The sequence below is a fragment of the Eleginops maclovinus genome, chromosome 20 (genome assembly GCF_036324505.1).
Source record: "Eleginops maclovinus isolate JMC-PN-2008 ecotype Puerto Natales chromosome 20, JC_Emac_rtc_rv5, whole genome shotgun sequence".
NCBI classification, from domain to species: Eukaryota; Metazoa; Chordata; class Actinopteri; order Perciformes; family Eleginopidae; genus Eleginops; species Eleginops maclovinus.
Genome location: NC_086368.1, coordinates 6,879,791 through 6,903,042, shown reverse-complemented (window position 1 = coordinate 6,903,042; position 23,252 = coordinate 6,879,791). Strand labels below are relative to the sequence as shown.

Sequence of the window (23,252 nt, the reverse complement as noted above, 5' to 3'; positions counted from 1 at the left end):
TAATTTACTAAAGCTGTAGAGAAACACTTGATGCCTTAAATAATCTGAAAGCAAGGCAATCCTCATTTAACAATAAATGTATTAGTGTTTTATAATGAAGTCAGACTGGAGTAGAATGAGTGTTACTTTTAAAGCAAGTAATATTCTAATACTTGCACTAATACAAATGTAAAAAATAATAATGACTAACATTAGCCAGCAGACATGGATAACAGGCACATCAACAGACAAGAAGCACTCTTCCCCCGGTGAGTAAAACAATATTTCTTTATATTAGCAATTCATTTCATTTTTTTATTTATTGATTTTATTTTACTGCTTTTACTCAGCTAATGTCTAATGGAGCTTTCTAGCTTAGTATAGGTAAAAGCAGGCTTAATAAGCAGTAGAATTCTTTTTACATGTAAGATCTTCTCAAACTGCATGTTTCTAAAGTATCTTAAATTGACTTACTTACTTTTACATGTAATGGAGTATTTTTTCGTCTATGGTATTTTTACTTTTTCTGAAGTAAAGGGTCTTTAACCACGTCTGATCCTCTAAAAGTACTGTAGTCAATGGAGACGGTGTGTGTCCCTACATTTTGCTGCTGTTACTATTGCTGATCTAAAACAAGTGCTACTGTTACTCCTGCTACTTTACCACTACTGTTAATGCTACTTCTAGTAGTAGTACTAAGGCTGGTAGAGGAGATGACCTCTGCTGGGAGGTTCCTACTTTGCCAGTTTCTGTTGTTGTAGGGTTTTTTTCTTTCTCTTCCTGGATTAGAGAGGAAAAGACGTGACGCCGGCCTCTTTTTCTGCCCTCTGCCACACCGGACTCTGAGCAGAGAGTTAACCGTAGTTAGTTGAAACGTGTTTACTTGTTCCTGAATTACAATGATTGTGGCATTCAGACTGATTATCTGATAATGTCAATAGGGGCTGGATCCACCTTTTAGTTTTTTTATTTCACATATTTCAACTGAGTTTTTACATCCATTATCAGCAGGTTGCTTTCAGTTTTCCTACGTGTTAAATTAGAAGTGTATTGTTTTCTAATAGTTTTGTTTTTCCTGCACAGAGGATGTGGTTATCAGTGTGTTTTTCCTGTAGCTTGTAAAGCAGGTTGTGTTTGAGGGTCAGTGTAGATGTAAGAGGGGAGAACTAATGTGAAGATCCAACGTAGCCTGAAAAAGTTCTCTACTTTTTCTACTGATTTTTTTTTACTACGCACTGAGGAGGACGCTGGGTCGGTGGATTTATTTTTCCACCCTGGATTTGACACATTGAGCCATGCTGCTGTTGCTGCTGATGATCTGTCTTCAAACTTCACTGCAACAAGAACCGGTAACACACCTCCAGCTCCGTAACACTGAGACACTGTATCACCTGTTCCTTCTCATTTTTGGTCAGATAATAAATGAAAATGTGTGGACCTTATGGACTCAGCCAAAGCATTTGCATAAGTTACAAATATTAGAGGAACATTTAATAGCACATTACTGCTAATGTCACTCGTACTTTCCTGAAAAAATCGTAACATCAAACAACCTTATAAAGTACTCCAGCTATTCATCATTGTACTCACAAACAGAAAAGTCGTACAAAAAGCTGCAGCAGATCTTCCTTGTTAATATTTTAAACACCTACTGCAGATCTACAGAAAATATAACCTACTCCATTCAAATCCATAAAGTTTTGGGGGAAGAAATTATATATTAATTAAGCCAATCAGTCAGATCTTTGATAAATATCAGACTTTGTGTGATGATTTATTTTAAATAACACACATTTGCATTGATTTGCTGAATATCCCGTGATATTTGATTACATCTTGGCTTCTAATTTGCTTTTTTCTTACATGTTCATAAAAAGAAAGTAACAAAAAAAGCAGCAAAATCTAGAAAGGCCTTTTTCAGCATGCTAAAATGTCACATTGACAATGCTAAAATGCCGATGCTGCTCTGCAGGTAATAATTATCATTGTAGATTATTAGAATCAGACCAGCAGGTATTGGGTCAGAAAACACATTTTTGTATGTAAATCTGTATATGATAGTGGCGCTTAATGAAAAGTCAGAGATTTAGATAGTGTACAACTTTTAACAAAATATATAAATTTCTTCTAATTTGCAAACTATTTTAACCTTACATTTACTGTGTTAGGATGACTTTTTAGACTTCCATGCTTGTTTCATGGCTGCTTTTTCATACACTTTTTACTCATTATTGTCATTTTTCACACTGCGTACCAAACATATTTACACTACAAAAAAGCATTTACATCCCAGGTATGTAAAACTTACACATTACACAAAAAATAATCAAAATGACAACAAAGAAAATACCACATTAAAACAATTAAGAACATTACAAAACAACAAGGAAGAAAAGGAAAGCAAAAAGAGGAGGAAGAAGAACACACATGATGCTATTGTATCACTGCAGGTTGTTCTGTGTTGGGTAGAGGGTCTGGCCAAGCAGGTGTAAAGATGAATCAGCTCTGAATGTACTGCTGGAAAGAAGACAAGGTTGTATTGTAATTTGCAGAGAGTTTTTCCAGCTTTGCATAATCTTTTAAAAGATTGAACCCATCATTGCTTGATATTTGGTTCTGTCTTTGCAGTTTACTAAATTAGTTTTCTTTGCTACAATTGTTGCAAGAAAGGATGGAATTTGTTTTAACAGTTTGTTTTAAACAGTTACTAACCTGTTTACCAGTTTGATTTGATTTGATTATTTTTCTATTGTATTAACCTTGTGTGAATCTGTACTGTTTTTCTTTCTCACTCTGTTAATGCTTACACTACTGAATTTCCCCTCAGGGATTAATAAAAGTATATCTTATCTTATCTAAGATGCTTTTCACGATCTCTCAATTGCAAGACTTTATGTTCAAGTTACAGCTGAATCAATTTATATGCAGTATACATTTTCTAATCACATAGTTATTCAAACATTTTTCCAGTTAGTTGAACCACACCACACTATTTCTAAATATCTTGGTTACTGCAGATGTGCATGTAGGATGCAAGACCCCTTGGTTTGGAATCACTTAAACTCTAAATAAAAACAACCATTTGTATATCTGTAAATCAATTTTGTATTGTCATATACACAAAGCTAGTGTAGTGGTTGGTCCAGGCTCCACCAACAGTGAAACATACGATATATTTTAGACATAAACAGAAAAAGACAAACTGTATATATGGCAAGAGAATGCAGGAATAAGTCAACTATGCACATTTAAAATAGAATAATATATACAGAAAGTAATATTAAATACTTGATGTATGTTCTCTGCTCCCTCAGACGCCTCCTCCTGGGCGCTGTGATGTCTCTCAGAGGGAGGACATCAGCACCTCCTGCACCTCCTGCGCCGCTGTCTCCACCAGCAGCTGCCCCCACGGCTTCAGCAAAGTGGGGACCATAAACTGCAGGTACACACACCACACACACACACACACACACACACACACACACACACACACACACACACACACACACACACACACACACACACACACACACACACACACACACACACACACACACTCACACACACACTCACACACACACCGGTCTTTAGAGCAAGGCAAGAAGGTAACAGTCAGAGGTGGGAGAAATATTCAGATGTTATACTTGTGTAAAAGTACCAGAGTGTAGGAATACTGTTACAAGTAACAGTCCTGCATTCAAAATGTTACTCAAGTACAAAGTAGAAAACTATTAGTATCAAAATATACTTAAAGTACTAAAAGTAAAACTTGGTCCATTTCAGAATAATATCTCTGATATGTTTTATAATTATTGATCATTAAAGTGTTCTCAGAGCTGGTAAAGGTGCAGCTAGTTTGAATGGCTTTGTATACTGCAGGGTAGCTGCTGAATTTACTCCAGGTGAACTAAAGTCTGATTTAAGGGTTAATTATATTTCACATCATTAATCCAAATCTGTAACTAAAGGTATTAAATAAAAATACAACATTTACCTCTGAATTGTAATGTGGTAGAAGTACAAAGTTGCAAATTATTGAAATACTCAAGTAAAGTACAAGTACCTCAAAATTATAGATAAGTACAGTACTTTAGTAAATGTAGTTAACAATACACACACAGACCTTAGTGTCAAAATGACTAAATATTGTCACTTCATTTCATGATTGTTTTGGGGCAAAAGTAGCTTTAAAGGAAGATTATGGACAGAGGCAGCGGTGAGGTAGGTTGGGATATGTCAAAAATATGGTTAAGTAGGTAGGTAAAGTGCAAGAGTAAAATGAATTGATAAAAAATATAGGGGATGAAAATGGAGTTTAGGTGAAACTTAAATTGCCAAGGGATTTGATAAAAACAGAGCCATATTTCATCATTTTCACCTGTCTTACATTCACAACACATTACCATCAATCAAGGGTGGGAGTAACAAATGATAATTAATCAAATAATGATTCATTAATTATTAATGAATAAAAACCCCATTAATTTAATAGTGGGATCACCTTGATGGATTTCAAATGACGTTTCACAAGTCTTCATTACTAAAATCATTTATCTTGAGTTTTTAAACCACTGTTGATGCCTATGTATTCATTGGAGCTGAATTATTGTTTATTACAATTGTAGACCTTTGAGTTTTGTTTACTCAAATGTTTTTATAAATAAAATAGATTATTGAGCCAACTCAAAACCCAACATTTTAATCTGGGTATTTGTTTCATTTTATTTAGTTATTCAGTCCTACGTCTATCAACTTTTGATGGAATTACGTGTCTTCTTTCATCACATGTTGCTGTCTTCGAACTGGGATAGGGATTAGTAATTCCTTTATTTTTGTTTGTGTAGCACTTTTTCTCAAGTGCTAAATAAATAAAGATTGATTGATAGATAGATCGAGTTATAGTTGTAGTAATATTTAGACCTGGTGATCTCTGTGTGCTGCAGTTATGTGGTGGAGATCGGGGGCAGGGAGCGGCTGCTGGATGGATGTCAGCACAACTGTGTGAAAGCATACATGCAGCCACGATGCTGCCCACAGCACTGGGGACCCCTATGTCTATGTAAGACATACACAAACACACACACACACACACACACACACACACACACACACACACACACACACACACACACACACACACACACACACACACACACACACACACACACACTCATAAGAACACCTTTCCGGGAATGTAAAAATGTAACAAAATTAAGTTTCATTGGAAAAGATCTCCGGAGATATTTGATAAAATACAGGCCTACCTGCTTGGAAGTTTATTCTCTGTCACATTAATAGTTTAAATCGTATTAGGTTGTTGAAGACAGGAGTCAAAGGACATTATTTGTAGGGCTGCCCCGATAAGTCGACTATTCGTTATTCGTCGGAAAAAATATTGGTCGACTAATTTAAAAAAAAGAAGAAGAAAGGGTCCATCTACGCGCTGCATGTGCTATGACGCATCAGCCGGAAACCCCCTCAGACTTCATTCAGAGCTGTGCCTGGTCATTAAGTTAATTTGTTGGGCAGGATATCCAAAGTGTGTGATCCTTCTGAGCTAGTAACGCTCAATTTAAGCTTTCATTTCAGGATCAGGGCGTAATGTCAGGAGGGATTTTTGCCGACCAGCATATTTGTCGCTGTATCCATTTCCTGTGCAGTATTTATTGGGTTGTTATATTCAGATATGAATTATAGAAACTAGAACTCAATGCTCAGTGTGTGTGCTCGCTGCTTGCTCACACTCACAGTAAGAATCCTTACCGGAGCTTCTGCTGTTTGTACCGCAGAAGGGCGGACCGCTCCGTCCGTGCGGTGTGCTGGACTCTCATGCGCTTTCTACATGTACTGTTAATTTATATTTCAACGGTTAATTATTATAGTTGTATTTTCTATTTCATCTGAAGCACGACGTACCATCCTGTTATAATAAGGTTCTTTATCAGCCTTTGAAACTGAAACCATTTTGTTTTCATAAGTCATTATCATATTACGTGAGACGATTAGTCGACTAATCGCCTGAATTGACGACTATTAGTCGACTAGAAAAATCTTTAGTCGAGGGCAGCCCAAATAATTTGCATCCAAATTGTAATGGAATATTAATATAAATTAGCATTACACACATTGAAAGCAATTTCTTTGATTTACGCATTACTTTCATTATTGTTTCCCACTTGTTGTGGACAACCTGAGCTTTGACTTGATCAGAGGTTTTTGGATTTCAATTCTGGTTATATATGCATAACTTTATTGTGTCAGTGTCTTCCTCCTTGCTTAAATGCCCTCAAACAAATCAATAGGACAAATGACAACCAAGATATCATCACACATGAGCTGCAAACCGAAGCAAAATGTAGTCTATTAATGGTAATTTCACATGTCTCCCATTCTGTCTTTCGGCCTGTTTGTTTGTCTGTCTCTCTTTCTCTCTCTCTCTCTCTCTCTCTCTCTCTCTCTCTCTCTCTCTCTCTCTCTCTCTCTCTCTCTCTCTCTCTCTCTCTCTCTCTCTCTCTCTCTCTCTCTGTAGCTTGTCCCAGATGGTCGGGGAAGACCTGTAACTACCATGGAACCTGTCTGGACGGAGACGTGGGAAACGGGACATGCGTCTGTGATGTAAGTATCCTGTCTGACTGTTTGTCTGTGTCTATCCTACCTGTTTGTCGATGAGTTTAGAGATCCAATTAATCATGGTCTATCACCATGATTAATTGCACTTTCTTTTGGATAAAAGTGTCAGCTTAATGTAATTAAAAGCCTACATCCAAACAGGAGTTATGGATGATTTTTTTATTTGAAGTGTGTTTTTGTTTATTTTAGATTATTGATTTCTTGGTAATATTATAGAACAATAATTAAAACGTTGTTTCTCTCTTTAGGAAGGCTTCTCTGGTTTTGCCTGCCAAGAGTGTAAGAGTCCAAACTACTATGGAGAAAATTGTGATAAAAGTAAGCTCTCTCACTTCTCTCTCGTAAACAAAAAAACGTAGTCAAAAAAACGGTCAAGCATCTGCAAGAATGTCCCCATTGTTTGAACATCTGTAATCTGTGTGTGTGTGTGTGTGTGTGTGTGTGTGTGTGTGTGTGTGTGTGTGTGTGTGTGTGTGTGTGTGTGTGTGTGTGTGTGTGTGTGTGTACAGAGTGTGACTGTGAACATGGAGTGTGTAATGAAGGTCCAGAGGGTGATGGGCAGTGTTTCTGTCAGCCGCCCTACACTGGGAAGCGCTGCGACCAAGGTAAGAGCATGCCGTGTAGGATTATACTGTATGAGATAACAAACTGCTGCATTTCAAACTTAAAAGAAAACACTTTATGTTAAAATGTTCACTATAATAATGCTAGTCAAAAGAAATGCGGGAAAACTGAAAATCACATTTGTATACATTGGCATAATTACTTACTGATAAATGTTGTTTTTGTTTACTTAAACAATCACTGCCAGGTACTGCCTTACCTCTGATTGTTATCAATCGTGTCCATAAATGAGAGTATGTTTTTTTAATTATTCATTTTTTTGAATTACTTTATTTTGTCTTGATAACAATCAGAAGAGGTTGTTTCCGTTTTCTCTCTTGATCAGCAGGTGTTGCTTTCAGAAAGGGACATACACAGGTTTTTTGATAGTTGAGCAGGACACATACAGAATGTTTTTTTTTAAAGAAAGAAAGAATTATAAGCAATCTTTCAACAACCTTATCCAAAATAAAACCATTATTTAAATCAGGAACTGTCTGGTCAAACATTAGCTAAACAAAATGAGAAGCATTCTAGTCAGTACCAAAATAATATTCAAGTTCTTACCACGTGACAAGTGTCTGATGTTTAATTATTGCCCCCATTGAGCTGCTGTTGTGTTTCCTGTTGTCGCAGTGAGTTCCAGGTGCAGTACTTGCAGTCCGTACTCGTACTGTAAAGGTGAAGGAGACGCCGCCGACTGCGATTGTTTGCCCGGACACAGGAGGATGCTACAGGGAAGATGCGCAAGTAAACACACCATTTTTATTTAAAGCTGTCGTTATTTTGGTCCATAAATCCAATTTCTCGTACTAATATTAGCATGTGTACAGTAAGTGAGAGTTAATTTGAATATTAATATTGAGTATTTAATGTGTGTTTATCTTTGAGAATAGCAAGCTGACTGACTTTTTCACTGAAACCATCCTCAGCACAAATTTTTCCCTATAGTGTTACAGATTTGATAATATTTATCTGTTTATTTGTCATCCATCCAACAATTTATTTTGCTGTTCATTAAACTTCACAGTATCACAGCGATGCTACAGAAGTTACAGACACATTTTAATGTACGGTAGTTAAAATCAGAAAATTCCCCATTTATTTTGGATTCTTTCACAAATGTTTTGTGAATGTTTAAGGTTTGAGAATGATCTGATCTGAGTTCTGATCTTTGTGTCCAGCTATTTGCTCTCTGAGGGACTGTGACGTCAATGCCCAGTGCTCCTCACAGGGGTCAAAGGTCAGCTGCGCCTGTAAGCCGGACTACCTGGGCAATGGCAAGATCTGTGTACCCAGAAACCCTTGCTCCGAGAACAACGGAGGTTGTCCCACCAACTCCACCATCTGTGTCTTCAAAGGACCCAACAAGGTTAGGACGCCTCCAAAGCCAGGACTAGAATCAGAGATTATACCGGTTTCCTCTCCATCACTGGTATCATGTCCAGGCAGGACATTCATTTGTAATACCGTCGTTACAGCGATACACACACACACACACACACACACACACACACACACACACACACACACACACACACACACACACACACACACACACACACACACACACACGTTTTGTTAATCTTTCTTAGAAGCATTACTCGTTAAGCATTACTCGTTGCTGGTTATTCAAAAATAAAATAAAAAACCCAGACCAGGCAGTAACCATGCTCTCTCTTAGTCTGAAATGCAGAAACCTGGTCATAATCAGGCTACCATAGTGAGGCAGGTAGATTTTGTTTGGTTCTAAAACTTTGTGTAAAGTAGTAATCAGATGAAATTAAGGTCCACAAATGCATTTTACGGATAAAAGAAAAAGGACTCACAAATGCTTAATCAATAGTTGTAAATGTTAGAAAGATATTCACTAAATGCTTGTCATGTAATGGTTAATGACTTCAGTGTTTTCACACACATTTTCTTTTTACTTGTGGAATTTGTTATATATTTGCAGATCTTTGCATTTTTTTTGTTTACACACCTTTTTTTTATATTTGTGCAAGGTGATTTACATTTTTCCCACAATTATCTACTCTCTTAAATAATATTCAGTCAAATGTTTCACAGGTGAACAAACTTGAAACAATGAAAAACTAAAAGACTAAAAAATATGTTTCCCCCTTAATTTTTTTTTTCTGCTTGTATTGAGTTTGCTCAGCACTACATTATATCCTACATTCCTGGTCAGCACTGTTGGAAGAAGTGGAACAAATTTAGATACTTGAAATACCGTGAGGATTAGTACAGCAGTATAGTACTGCATAATACTATATTATCATTTCAGCTTACTTACCTAAAATACTAGCCTCTGAAATGTAGCGGAGTAAAAGTATAAATGAGCATTAAACGGAAATATTAAAAAAAGTACAAATGCATTAAAAAGTACAGTACTTGAGTAAATGTACTTAGTTACGTCCCACCACTGCTGGTCAGGTTACTCCTCCCAAAATACATAGGACTAACCTTATTGTCATCCCTTTTTGGAGCCAAAAAACACATGCCTAACATTGCAAAAGGGTTTGTGTTCCCTTTTAATTTTGTAATACCATGATACTATACTGTCACCACAAAAGACAAAATATATAGCGTGAATATTCCCAATCAGTAATGAAACCAGAGCTATATCCTGAAACTCACTCCCTCTGTCTCTCTCTGTCTCTCAGTCCAGCTGTGAGTGTATGTTCGGCATGTCGCCTGTAGGAGGAAACGCTGAGTTTGGTTGTCAGCTGGTCTCTGCCTGCTCAGCCAACACCTGTGACCCCACTGCTGTCTGTCAAACTGAAGTGGATGGACAACCAAAGTAAGACTAAAAACACTTTGTCTGTAGGCCTTTTACTCTGGAGATAGAGCTAGATCAGGGTCCAGACACCACACTAAAATCTCAGCCAGGTTCTTTTCCTGTTTTGGTCCGTCATAATGTTGACATTTGAATTCAAAATCAACATTTGAATGCTGGTTATTATTATTTTTGGCAAGTCTATCAATTCTGTTTCAATTCTGTTGTTTGTAGTTTGAGTTAGAAATTAGGCTTCACCTACATTATTAGTAAACATTTTTTTTGTACAATAGGATTTCGGTTGTTGCTGTGTAGGATTGTTTTTGACTTGTTTAATCTAAACTGTTTTAACTGCTACTGTGTAAAGGGAATACTGCGAGCGTTTGCAAACCAAATGTTATTGCACTTTAGTACTTTTAAAATCAAAGTGCGCAATACACAACTTTTGAATTATTATAACATTAATAACATTATTGTATTTTGCGCATAACAACGCGTTTAAACGCAGAAAATCATGCGATTAATCGCGAGTAAAGATTTTAATCGTTGCCCAGCACTATAAAATACATTTATATAACAACAAGAACAGAAAATCTATTAAGGCTAATAACCCCCTACACTATTACAGTATTTATTATAATTAAGTAAAAGAAAGAAAGATCATATTGTGTTTCTGCATTTACTTGCAGACCATCAAGACGTTTTTACTCCCTCACCAGCAATGACTGTGGGAAGAAGTTGATAAACTGTCAGTTTGGAAGCAACAAAAGTTTATTTAATATCACAAAAAAACCATTAAAATGACGATTCAAATCCAAGATTTTGTAAAAAAAAGAATAAATAAAGACATATTAAAATCTTCATTTGAAACCTCAATTGAATCTCTGAATGTAAAAAAAGCTTGTTGTCAGTTTGTGTGTATTCTTGTGTCATCAATATGTATCCGCCCCATCTTTCCAAGGTGTGTGTGTGATGCGGATCAGATTGGCGACGGAAGGCGTTGCTATGGTAACCTGATGGAGCGACTGATAGAGCTGGACAGGACTGGGAGTCAGAGAGAAAATCTGACCGGAGCTGTCGCCATGTTCGGTAAAGGAAATACAAATTTACTGTAAAAAAAAACATGGCTAACGTCACTAACATAGCTAACGTCGCTAATGTCGCTAATGTAGGTACTTGGATTTCAGACTTATAACAAGTTTGGACTGAGGGCTGGTACTTTGAGAGGTGCCGGTTAAACATGTTTTAGTCGTTCCAATTGTTACTTAAATTGCGTGTGCTTTAATCAGGAGGCTATAATGTGAGACCACAGAATTATATCTTTAACATTATTGCGAAATAATTGCCAGTTTCCCTTCTTGGGTCTACTTGTTGGATTTCTTTCTATGACTATGACCTTTGGTATGTATGTTTGTCTTTTAGAAAAGGGCTGTTCGTCGCAGCTGAGTCACGGTGGACCCTTCACAGCTTTCATCCCACTGCTGAAAACACCTCTGACTGTAGGTCGCCTGTCTCTTTGTCTGTCTTGTCTTTATACCTCTAATTCTAAAAAAATCTAAATCACATAAAATCACCCTTATTTTGCAAGTTTACAATATCTCTTACCAAAACGCAAGGGAATTCAATATGCTCTATATACCAACACAAATAAACAATGAACTTTTCTTTGACCTGTTAAAATCTGTCATTGCTGAACGGCTCATACATCCCCTGTTAGATCGTGTCACAGCTCCATGAGTTGAAACACTCTGTTATCAATGATTTGGTCAAATCCCTCCCACAGTACCTGAAGAAAAAGAAATCAGACACAGGCCTCCTGTTGCCCAAAAAACATGCTGTAGAAGTGACCGAAAAACACACTGAATACAAAGGCTGCAAAGAGAGCCTGCACATGAATCAGAAGGAGTGATTTATAAAGGGGTCTGTCAATTTCTGAGCAACCCATTTCTGATGTTAAAAAACCCACGACTCCCTTTGATGCCGCTTCATGATTTTGTACCTGAGAATCATGGAGGCTTTAGAGGGAAATGCTTTTTGGTTGCATTATTCTAATTTCATTTGGATTGCAGCCTAATTATTACCTCAAACCTTTACACATTGCACATTTGACCGCAATAGCTGGAGAAAAAGATCTACTAATTAATAACAAATGATTGATCTTCGATGTCTCGACAGGGCGTTAACGAGGAGCTGGTGTGTATGAACCACCTGATCCTGGGTCAGCACCTCTACAAGGAGCTGCAGGGATGGGACTTCAACATGTTAAGAGGAGCCAAGCTGAGGAGCAAAGACAACAAGGTAACACTTTCTCATCCAACCGCACACCTGCTATAACAACTTTTCAAACTAAATGTTATTGACAAAACTGCATGTCAATATGGATGGCTGCTTCTGGTTGGTTTGTTGTTGTATGGCATTACTTTAAGGCTATAATGACTTCTAAATTTATTATTTGAACAGATTAAAGGGCCCCTTCTATGCTTTCAGGTTCATATTTGTTTGTTGTGCCTCTATTGACACATGTTTCTGTGCTTTAATGTTGAACAGCTTTTCCTATTTTTGAAAATTAAATTAATAAGCAGGTAATCGTGGTTTGCTTTGAGTCTGTTAACATATAGATTTATATACTGCAAATATCTTTTCATGTTTTCAAATCAAAAATCTTTTTATTGGGTTTCGACAATGCATAGGTGTTATTTAGGAATGGAAAGCACAATATATGCAAATGCAAATGAGTCAGTGGTTTGTGCTGAAACAATAGCCCAAACAAAGGCTTTTCAGCTTCATGTTCATGCCCCCACAACAGTGCATGTACAGTATATATTCTTGTGTAAACATGCCCATTCGTGAAATTGGAGGGTGTCACCCAACGTGTGAATTACATTAAAGACTCATGTTCTTTGGTCCATGGTTTAATAGCCTTTTAATAGTTGCTGGAACTTCAGGAATGTTTTCCGCCTCTCAGTTGTCACCTTTGTTATTCACATATTGTTGACAGCATACGCAGTGATTTTATCCCTGTCTGGTTTATGCAGAAGTTCATCCTGATGGACAACCCCAGCAAACTGTACACCATCATCCAGGAAGACCTGCCAGCAGCCAACGGGATCATACACATCATCGACCAGCCAATCTCTAACACTCTCTCTGACTGGTCCCTTCGTGATGAAAAGGTGAGGTTAAGAATAAAAATAGTCCCTGAAATAAGGAAAAAAAAACACTGAGATTAACCAGAAAATGTTTGAATCAAACAAAGAACAGAAAATTACACAAAAGTAATTTGGGAATTTCTGGCTCTCAGTATTTTTGTTTCATTAAAACGTTATCAATTAACCTGTCCAGTTAATTACAAAGCCGTATATGAAAGTGACTGTCAGTTTTTTGATCTTCCTCTCGTTTCCAGTTTGCTGATAAGACGATCGGAGAGATTTTGACAAAGGATGACAAATACAACCGCTTCCTGTCTCTGGTTGATGTGAGTATTTTGCTCTGGCCAATCACATTACACACATGATTTTATTAAAAACAATCCATCAAACTTTCTAAGTCAGTAGACAAAGTCCTGATTCTCCTTTCCCAAAGAGCGATCGTCCACTTATCTAAAATAACCATAACCTGACAGAGCAGTATTGTAACAAATAAAGATGGTTGTGTGGGATCACTCTGGTAAATCAGCAGTCACTGAGTCATTGGATCAAATGGGATAGGATGTGTTTGTGTTTGTTTTTAGAACTGTGGGTCACCACCACCCTTGCGGGGTCCGGGACCTCTCACCGTGTTCGTCCCTTCAAACGGCGCTGTGGACAAATCCAGAGACGGCAGCATCTTGTACATGCTGAACTCAGTAGGTGTACTTAAGTATTGATTTAGTGTAGTGAAAAACAAACATTGTGCAGACAGAATTCCAATACTTAACTTCCAAAAACCATTGGTGTGATGTAGATCTTAAAGACTGGCTAGGCAATATTTAGTTTAATGTTAAACAGGCTCAGTATTTTCCTAGCATAATGTCAACATCCACCCCAGCTATCAATGGCTCTCCCTTTAGCCATCATTATACTTTATGTGAGGATTATCAGGGAATTTTAATTACATTCTGCTGTTTTTCCAGGCCAAACATAAACTGCAGGAACTTCTCAGGCACCATGTTTTCTCCAGGGCCGGGGTAAGACAAACCCCACCCAACACTTCAGTCCTTTCTGTGTCTGTCCTCCTTTCTGCCTTTCATTTTTGCTTTCCTTTCAAATATGGCCAATAAAGAATGCCTTTTGTTTCAAGGGTTCGGTGTAAAACAAGACATCTTCTTAACAGATCTACACATTTTATTCTTAAAATTAAGAAAAATTGTTCTTTCCTGATAGCAATTCTTAACAGAAAACGAACCCTTTAGATTCAATGTCCACATGATCTCTCCTTTGAACCACCCTCTGGAAAAAAAGCAGCTTCACTCTGCCTAACCCTAACCCTAGGAACAGCTCAATTGTCATTCTTGTTTGTTCTGTCAAGAAAAATAAAATAAATTCAGGTTAAATGATTGTTTTGTCTGTAGCTGACAGTCGACGAGTTGGCTACTCTCCCTCAGATTCAGACGATGGCCAACCAGATTGTCACCATCACTGTGTCGGAAGACGTAAGTTTCTCTGAATGGTTCTAATCAGTCTCTCATAACGTGCATTGATTCCAGACTAATTTCCATTAACACAAGGCCCCCTTTCCCTTTTCCCCCACCAGGGTGCGATCCTTCTGGGTGAGAAGGGCGTCCGTCTAGTGAGCACCAATATCGTGGCGTCCAACGGGATCATCCATTTGATTGACGGGCTTCTCTTCCCTCCCTCCATCCTCCCCATCCTGCCTCACCGCTGTGATGTCACTGAGAACAAGATCACTGTGGTAAGCATCACAACAAAGCAACACTGAGTCTAAAATGTACATTGTATATCCGATGTACGGTGGCCAACAGGTGCAAACGCGCTATACTGGCCCAAACCTTTCCATTAGGAGAAACGCACTGCAGCTCAAGAAACAACACAGAAATGAAAAGAAAACACATGCAAATGAAGAAACCTCTTCACAAACTTAACACATGCACAGTGTTTACTAAAAGACTTGTATCAACTAAACGCTGCAAACACAAAAGGCTGCGAGAAGCTCAAAAACACAACAGAAACGACGACACTAAAAAGTGATGCACATATGCAGCTGGGTCTAATGGGCTTGGGGATTAAAAAGTTGCCCAAGTAACAACAGCTTGTATTTGCAGTGTTTTATTTATGAAGCACTTTCAGTAAACGCTGATTACGTGTTGTCAAGTTGGTGAGAATGTTTCTATATTTGCATGTGTTTTGGCTAATTTTAGTTTTTCATTGTTTGTCAAGCTGCAGCACGTTTCTTCTAATGGAAATGTTTTGGGCTGGTTTGCACCTGTCGGCCATCATAAGTATATGACACTGATCAATGCATCTGTTGGATGGATAAAAAAGAAGAAAGGGACTTTTTTAAATGTGCACAGCTGATTGTAACTCGGTGCGATTACCTTTTCTAGCAGTGAGAAAAGTAAATATGGGCAAAATGACTTGACCAGCATCACCACATTTATAGTGTTCATGCAGAAGGAAAGGCCATGTTGATAGAAAATGAAAGGTGTCAGTAATGCTAACAGTAGAAGCTTTGTATTTATTTTTCTCTGGTTGTGTGTTTCCAGGGTCCATGTGTTCACTGCAGTTACCTCTATGGGACCGACTGTCCAGAAGGCTCTACTGAATTGGTAAAAACACATAATTATTACTCCTCAGAAACCCCTTGTCGCATAATAAAGAGAAAAACTGTTTATGTCAGTTTGTGCAAACTCTTTGTTTAAAAGCATGGTGAGTTTGACAACTATAAGGTGAGAAGTATGGAGGAGCTGTCAGTAAAATTGTGTTGATGTAAACAATTACACTTGTGATGTGACCCTAAACCTTCAGAATGAAAGGGCAGAATGTTAGAAAGTGTTATGCTGATGTTATATGTAATATCTAACCACTGAATGATAGCATTAATTATAATAAGGTCAGAAACGTGTGGACGTGTATGTGTGAGGGTGCTGAGGTGCAAAAAGTAAAGCAACTAAGGTAACGCAGCATACTCAACCAAACCGGGTGCCTGTAGGAAAGAGCAGAAAGAGACAGAGGAGCAGACCCAGGTGCCCTGAATTACTGCTATCAAGGCTGGACACAGCCACACAAATCACTAGAACAGTTCTCTGCAAAACTACCCTTACGCATCAACACAAAATCATCAGGTAATTTAGCTTCTCTAAGCGTGGTGGAAGGCTTCTGCTCGTTTACACAAGTGGCCACACGCTGAGGGATAGCACCTTTAAACTGTTCCAATACAATCAGTTCACAAAGACGTCAAAACTGGCAACCTTTGCTGCCGCGCACCACCACTGAAAATGAGAAGTCAAATCACGGATAAACTCAACATTTGTCTGTTTATCGCCCTTGACCCAACTTCTGACGATATGCTTCAGGAACCAGTTCGTATGATTTTATTCTAGCATAGTCCAAAGCATCTTCGTCACAAATAGCTGAATATGCCCCCTGTGCTCGCCCAGTGAGTACACACTGAAGCAACAGCACTCTGTCTGAATCGGACCAGCTTCTTGCTCAGCTACGCGTTCAAATAGAGTGAAAAATATATCAGGGTCACGCTCATTAAACCTTGCTAATAACCGCAAGTTAGAAATAACATCTCCACTACCTGACGCAGAACCATCAGAACCAGCCCCCACCGTAGAAAGCTGGCCCTCTCCAATCAGCCGTAGTCTAGCTCACCGAGTTCCACCTCCCATTTCATTTTCTCACTGTTATGTCGAATCTTTTCCACCACCACCAAATGCTTCTCTACCTCATGCTGCCAAAACCTCAACTTCTCCTGCTCAAACTGCATGGCCAAAAGCTCTTAAGAAACGTCAAGCCAGCTGTCTGAACCACTACCCGGCATGACCCCTGCTGCACCAGACTCACTCTTCTGCACCCTGCTCAAACAAAGATGACAACTATAATCTCATCTTTCCGCTTGCTCCCTACAACAGCAATATTGTAATACTCAACAAACGCCAACAAGGAAGCCATAATCTATTACCTATAACCCATCAGAAAGCAACGTTTTAAACTGCCAACACGCATGGGCAAAAGACAACCCCAACAGAGTATTTCCCCCTAACTGCCTAACCAAAATCTTACTAATCTCACCCCTAGTTTTCATGTGACTTGCAGCGGTTCATTACACACTGTAACCCAGCAGAGTTGTGGAGCAACCTGCAAGCAGGCAACACCATATCACGAGGACGTGCCCCCGAGACTGCTGTCCGAAAACAGCTGACACTAACTACGCCACAACACTATGAAAACAACAAACAGACGCAACCCAAAGGGGAAACGCCACTTAAGCCTAGTGGGGAAATTCCTGTACAAAAGCGTATTAAATAGCAACACTTCCCTTCTGATTGGCACACAATACCTTACACTGAGGCTTCCTGAAACACCAACAGACATGATGTGTCCCCCAATAGCAGCGCCAAGTCAGCACACAGCCGGGCCACATCAACTAATCAGCTGCTCAACAACACCATGTGCTATGAGGCGCTACACAAACTTTTAACCAGACTTTCCACAAAATAACCCGTAGGACGAGCCCCCATTTGTTATAACAAAGGAGAGACACACCATATCAATGGTTAATAAAGGATGTTTAAGTAACACAAATTAAAGAAGTGCAAAATAACTAAAGCATGAGGTGGACGTCAGTGGTATCAGTAGTGTTAATGCAGGTGAGGGTTGTGTGGGTGTGGATGTGTATGTCTGTGGGTGCTGAGGTGCACAAAGTAAAGCAACTAAGGTAATGCTGCATACTCAACCAATCCGGGTGCCTGTAGGAAAGAGCAGAGAGGCTTTAAGTAGCTGCAGGGCACTGGACCCAGGTGCCCTGAGTTAATGCAATCAAGGCTGGACACAGCACAGCCACACCCTCTCCAGATGAACCCACAGGGGCATCACAGATGTAATACTATAACACCTTTCTCTGAGGAGAGCATACATTAGATAGAAGATAGAATAGATAGAATCGGAGGATGAAACCCTCTCTATTAGTCACATACATGCACACAGCAGAGCACACACAGTGAAATTGGTCCTCTGCATTTAACCCATCCTAGTACTAGGAGCAGTGGGCAGCTATCGTGCAGCGCCCGGGCAGCAATGGGGAGGGGGGGATTGGAGGTGTCCGGTGCCTTGCTCAAGGGCACCACAGCAGGGCCCAGGAGGTGAACTGGGACCTCTCCAAGTAGCAGTCCACTTTCCATATTTCAGAGCAGAGCCATAGCAATACAAAGAGGAAGTAAACCTGTTTGTTTTCAGTGTGTTAAGTACATAACATGGGAATGTAAACTGTTTTCTCACACAATATGTAATTCTGTGCTTTAATTATCCCAACTTTTTATAATTTGATTTACTCGCTTTTGTTCTGATTTCCAGATCCTTATTCCAGAAATGTTACTTAAAATGTCATCAAAATCTTGCCTTTGTTGCAGCAATTTTGCACATATTTATTATAAGAATTCTCAATCTATCGAAACCTGGCTGGTAGAACACCTGGGGGGGATCATAAAACCATCAAATCTGTGTGTCTGTCTCCAGGACTCTCATCAGACCGGCTGTAATTACATCGAGTCTCCCCTCAACCCCAAACTCAATTCAGGATGTGCTAAATACTGCAACGCCACCAAAACGGTCAGTTTTTATTTCCAGCTTTCAATAGCTGATAGATTCAGTAGTTTTGATGAAATGGTGGAATTACCCTTCATCTATGTCTATTGTGTGTGTGTGTGTGTGTGTGTGTGTGTGTGTGTGTGTGTGTGTGTGTGTGTGTGTGTGTGTGTGTGTGTGTGTGTGTGTGTGTGTGTGTGTGTGTGTGTGTGTGTGTGTGTGTGTGTGTGTGTGTGTGTGTGTGTGTGTTTGTTTCATAGGTAGCACAGTGTTGTAAAGGTTTTTATGGCCCGGACTGTAAAGCATGTATTGGAGGATTCGAGCACCCTTGCTATGACAAAGGAACGGTGAGCATTAAACTCTCAGGCAAACTCTGACTCTGGAGCCACGTGTCTCTACTGATGATTCATCATTTTCTTATTTTTTACCACATGCAGTGTTTTGACGGTATCCAAGGCAACGGGTCGTGCAGCTGTCAGTCAGGCTTCAAAGGTGTCGCCTGTCACATCTGTGCAGATCCGTCAAAGCACGGAGATAAATGTGACGAAGGTAACAGCTCCTCCTCACTTTGAGAGAGTTCATATATTCATACACACGTCTATAACTGTAGTTTGCTCATTTTTATCTGCGATATATTATATACTGTATATGTACTGCGAAATGAAGAACATTGAGTACAAATTGTCTCATAATAATTGTATTGCCCTCTAACCCCCTAGCAGGATGATTTTAGGACTTCAGTATTTATTAAATCCTGCAAGGGGCCATGGATGTGGAGTCTTGGTACAAAAATACTTGTTGTATCTTTCAAATGTGGAACATTTCACAGTTGAATTGTTTGCAGAAAGTTCTTGTTTTGTTCTGTTGTGGAATAAGGCCATATAAGGGCACTATTTCATGGAAAAATAAACACCTAGATAACAAGCGGAACAGTAAATATAGTGCACTATTCTATTAATAGGGAGTCTTCAGTTTGGCACTATCTCATTGAAGCCGTTCCTCTTCTGTAACTTTCCAGCTATCCGTCTTCCCTGTGTTTCTCTGCTTAGCATAACCTGAAAGAGAGGCAGGTAGGGGCTATGGATTGCGTAGTAAACTTGCGGGTCTGATTAAAAAATACAAATTCACAATGCAGAAATATGCAGTGGTGTAAAGTAATTAAGTAGATTTACACAAGTACAGTACTTAAGTACACTTTTGAGGGACTTGGTACTCTACAATTTTACCCCTCTACAATTCAGAGGTGAGTGGTGTACGTTTACTCAACTACATTTATTTAATACCGTCAGACTTTTTGCGGAATTGCCTTAATTAATGTGAAATATAAACAACTACTTAAATAAGATTTTGTTTAATTCACAACCCTGCAGTAATTAAAATAAGTTGCACCCTTACCAGCTTTGACCAATCCGCATAATGAGAACTTTTACTTTTGTTACTTTGAGAATATTTTGATGCTAAAACTTCTGTAATTTATCTTGATTAACATTTTGTAAGGCTTGTAACAGTGTATTCCTAAACTGTGGTAGTTCTTCTTTTACCTAAGTACACGATCTGAGTACTTCTTCCACCTCTGAAAATAGGTAGGGAAATATATTCATACCTGCTGGACTGTCTGTGTAAAACACTGTTTAGTGTTTGGTTTCTTAGTTCGTCTTTTGCTGATTGGAATATAACTAGTTTTGCAGATATTGAAATTATAAACCAAAGTATTGTTCAACTAAAATTATGAGCAGGGATGTAGCAGCAGAAGTATCATTTTTTCAGTTGATATGTACCAAAATGAATGGCATTAGATTAATGTTGTGACACATTTCCAGCGGTGGAATGTAACAAAGTACATTGAAGTCTTGTACTTTTTTGACATACTTGCACTTTACCCGAGTATTTCCATTTCGTTCTAAATATAATTTTACTCCACTACATTTTTGAGTTAAATGTTGTAATTTATACTCATTTAACTCAAAGTTACTAGAGCTACTTTTCACATAAATAACACGTGACGTGATGCACGACTGTTATTTATAATATACACAGTATTTAAATAGGTAACACATATCCTCCATTTTTGAACAGCTTTGATGTTAATCTATTGTTTCTAGCGGTGGTGTGTTTTACCTAGAGTGACATCATCCCACTATTAACCCGAAATGATCACACGGTTTGTGTTTTTGCGTGTCCCTAGAGTGTCACTGTGTCCACGGTGCGTGTGATAACCGCCCGGGCAGTGCTGGTGTGTGTCGGAGAGGATCCTGCCTGGAGGGATATTCAGGAGAGAACTGTGACAGGAGGGCCACGCCCTGCAACTCTGACGGCCTGCATGAACACTGCCACATCCACGCATACTGCACACACACGGGACTGCAGACCAAGTGAGATACCAGGGTTCATTTTGGAAACTGATTTTAATTTGTTGTTAAACTCTCAATGAGAAAGTGAGTATCAGTGTGAGTCACATTTAAGTATTTTATTTTTAATCCTCAAAAGGTAAAAATGTTAGTCTCGTCTGTATTTTTGAACCAAAATTGAGATATCTGAACAGCTATAGGCTTGATTGCCATGACATTTTGCAGAGAGAGTCAGCGGAGGCTAGAGGATGAATCCTACTGACCTTTTGTCTAGTGCCACCAAGAGGTTCATATTTTGTTCAACACTTATGTCCTCTAGACGAATATTTAATATAGCGGGAGGGTAAACAAATCTGAGTTCCATTACATTCATCTGTACTTTGTCAAAAAACATTTTACACATCTAGCATTTACATTTTACTGAAAGATGGCAGAAAATCAGATGAATATACTCCTTATATATGCAATATAGTGCAGCTATCAAGCTACAACATGTGGCAGGGGTCAACATCAAACATCATCGAGACAGATATCGCAGTGTGAAGGGCATGCATCATCTCAATGCTTCTCAGTGCAAAGATGCTTGCAGGGAAACGTGTCCATCACAGAGTAAAACAATGGGGTGCTGCTTTCAATTTGAACAGAGAGAGACCTGGGTGTGACTCTGGATGATGAACAGTTGTTCTCACCAATCACGGCAGTAGGAGCTTCCGCAGATTCAGATTTGTATGTGTGTGTGCAACGCCCCACCTGTTGCAGTCATTTGCGATGGGAGTGGGAGATGTGTTTGAGAGGCAAGTTTGCTACATTTCACAAGCTCTCATTACTTTTTCGTCCAATAAATAAAAAAAACGATATCACAAAATGTAAAAAAAAAGGTATATTCTTATACCTATTACTGACCTAAACCAGCTTACATGCCTTGCTAACTCATAGTTAAACACACTTTATTGAAATTGGAAAAAAACTAAATTAAACTCAACAATCATCGACGGTTTGCTCGAAATCTTTTATTTCTCGGAGTTAGATGTAAAATGTGTTGGCCCCACACAGTTTTCACCGCTCTGTCTCACTGTTACTCCTTTGGTGGCAGACTATTAAATGAGCAAATAAAATGACAAATGGAACAAAAGGAACATCTACAGAAACAAACAAGTAGATTCTATAATCAGGCGAACAACCATCGTCCCTCTCCTGTTACTTCAGCAGCTGCTGAGTTTGTCCATCAGTAATCTGTGTGTGTGTGTTGCACCAGGTGTTGGTGTCAGAATGGATATGAGGGTGACGGTCACTCCTGTTCTCCCATCAACCCCTGCCTGCAGAGCACCAGAGGAGGCTGCGACACCAACGTAAGACTTAAGGCCTGTGTGTGTGTGTTGAAATACCTATTTTAACGTCTCTTCTTCTACACCACCGTATCCTAGATAACAAAGTTAGTCTAAAAGAAGTAAAGATGTGTCGCCAGTGCATTTTTTAAATCAAATTAATTGAGCTATTATTTCCACATTCCCTGCGCCAACTTGTACTTTTTGTAGAATAAGGAGTTGAGAGTTCACTGATGAACTCTGGTGAGTGGCCATGAAATATTTGATCATATTTGTAAATGTATAATACAAACACTCCCTCTCCCCATCTCCCTCCTGCTCAACAGGCCGGGTGTGTGTATGCAAGTCCAGGTAATGCATCATGTGTGTGTGCTGAGGGGTGGACGGGTGATGGCAGAGTGTGTGTGGAGATCAACAACTGTCAGCTGGAGAGTCGAGGAGGCTGCAGCCCCAACGCCGACTGCAGCCACATCGGACCTGGACAGGTCAGTTACTAACGGTTACAGACCGATCATAAGCTTCCGGTAATAGGAATTCTTAATTAGAGAGCCTCTTTTTTGTGTGTCTTTGTGGAATTGTTGTGTCTCTTTGAATCATCATTTTAACTGATGCATCAGTGTTTTCTGTAATATCTTAATTTTTTCTCTCACACCTCTACAGACCACTTCAGCCTTATCATTTTCTCCTGTTTTATTATTTATAGACATGTCTTTGAGTTAAATGATTTTATTTTTTTATTTTAATTGTATCCTATAAACTACTGACCATTTTTGGTTGGGAATTTGAAAATTCAACAAACACTGGAATGGCTGCCATACATGGAGAGACAAAGATTTAAGAA

General features: G+C 38.9%; 1 protein-coding gene across 1 annotated transcript in view; it reads left to right on the top strand.

Annotated features, from left to right (window-relative positions):
* The first annotated feature begins 820 nt into the window (after positions 1–820).
* The window catches only part of stab1 (stabilin 1), a 73,191-nt gene continuing 50,759 nt past the window's right edge, over positions 821–23,252 (top strand). Inside the window, exons 1-25 of the mRNA XM_063910552.1 lie at positions 821–1,328; positions 3,294–3,421; positions 4,923–5,038; positions 6,509–6,594; positions 6,858–6,927; positions 7,119–7,214; positions 7,849–7,962; positions 8,397–8,584; positions 9,879–10,015; positions 10,953–11,080; positions 11,414–11,490; positions 12,167–12,289; positions 13,027–13,164; positions 13,395–13,466; positions 13,722–13,835; positions 14,103–14,156; positions 14,541–14,621; positions 14,723–14,881; positions 15,693–15,755; positions 18,670–18,762; positions 18,999–19,085; positions 19,176–19,287; positions 20,924–21,110; positions 22,342–22,435; positions 22,738–22,896. Of these exons, the coding sequence (XP_063766622.1) occupies positions 1,275–1,328; positions 3,294–3,421; positions 4,923–5,038; positions 6,509–6,594; positions 6,858–6,927; positions 7,119–7,214; positions 7,849–7,962; positions 8,397–8,584; positions 9,879–10,015; positions 10,953–11,080; positions 11,414–11,490; positions 12,167–12,289; positions 13,027–13,164; positions 13,395–13,466; positions 13,722–13,835; positions 14,103–14,156; positions 14,541–14,621; positions 14,723–14,881; positions 15,693–15,755; positions 18,670–18,762; positions 18,999–19,085; positions 19,176–19,287; positions 20,924–21,110; positions 22,342–22,435; positions 22,738–22,896 (2,730 nt within the window). The 5' untranslated portion in view covers positions 821–1,274. The remainder of the gene's footprint in view (positions 1,329–3,293; positions 3,422–4,922; positions 5,039–6,508; positions 6,595–6,857; positions 6,928–7,118; positions 7,215–7,848; positions 7,963–8,396; positions 8,585–9,878; positions 10,016–10,952; positions 11,081–11,413; positions 11,491–12,166; positions 12,290–13,026; positions 13,165–13,394; positions 13,467–13,721; positions 13,836–14,102; positions 14,157–14,540; positions 14,622–14,722; positions 14,882–15,692; positions 15,756–18,669; positions 18,763–18,998; positions 19,086–19,175; positions 19,288–20,923; positions 21,111–22,341; positions 22,436–22,737; positions 22,897–23,252) is intronic.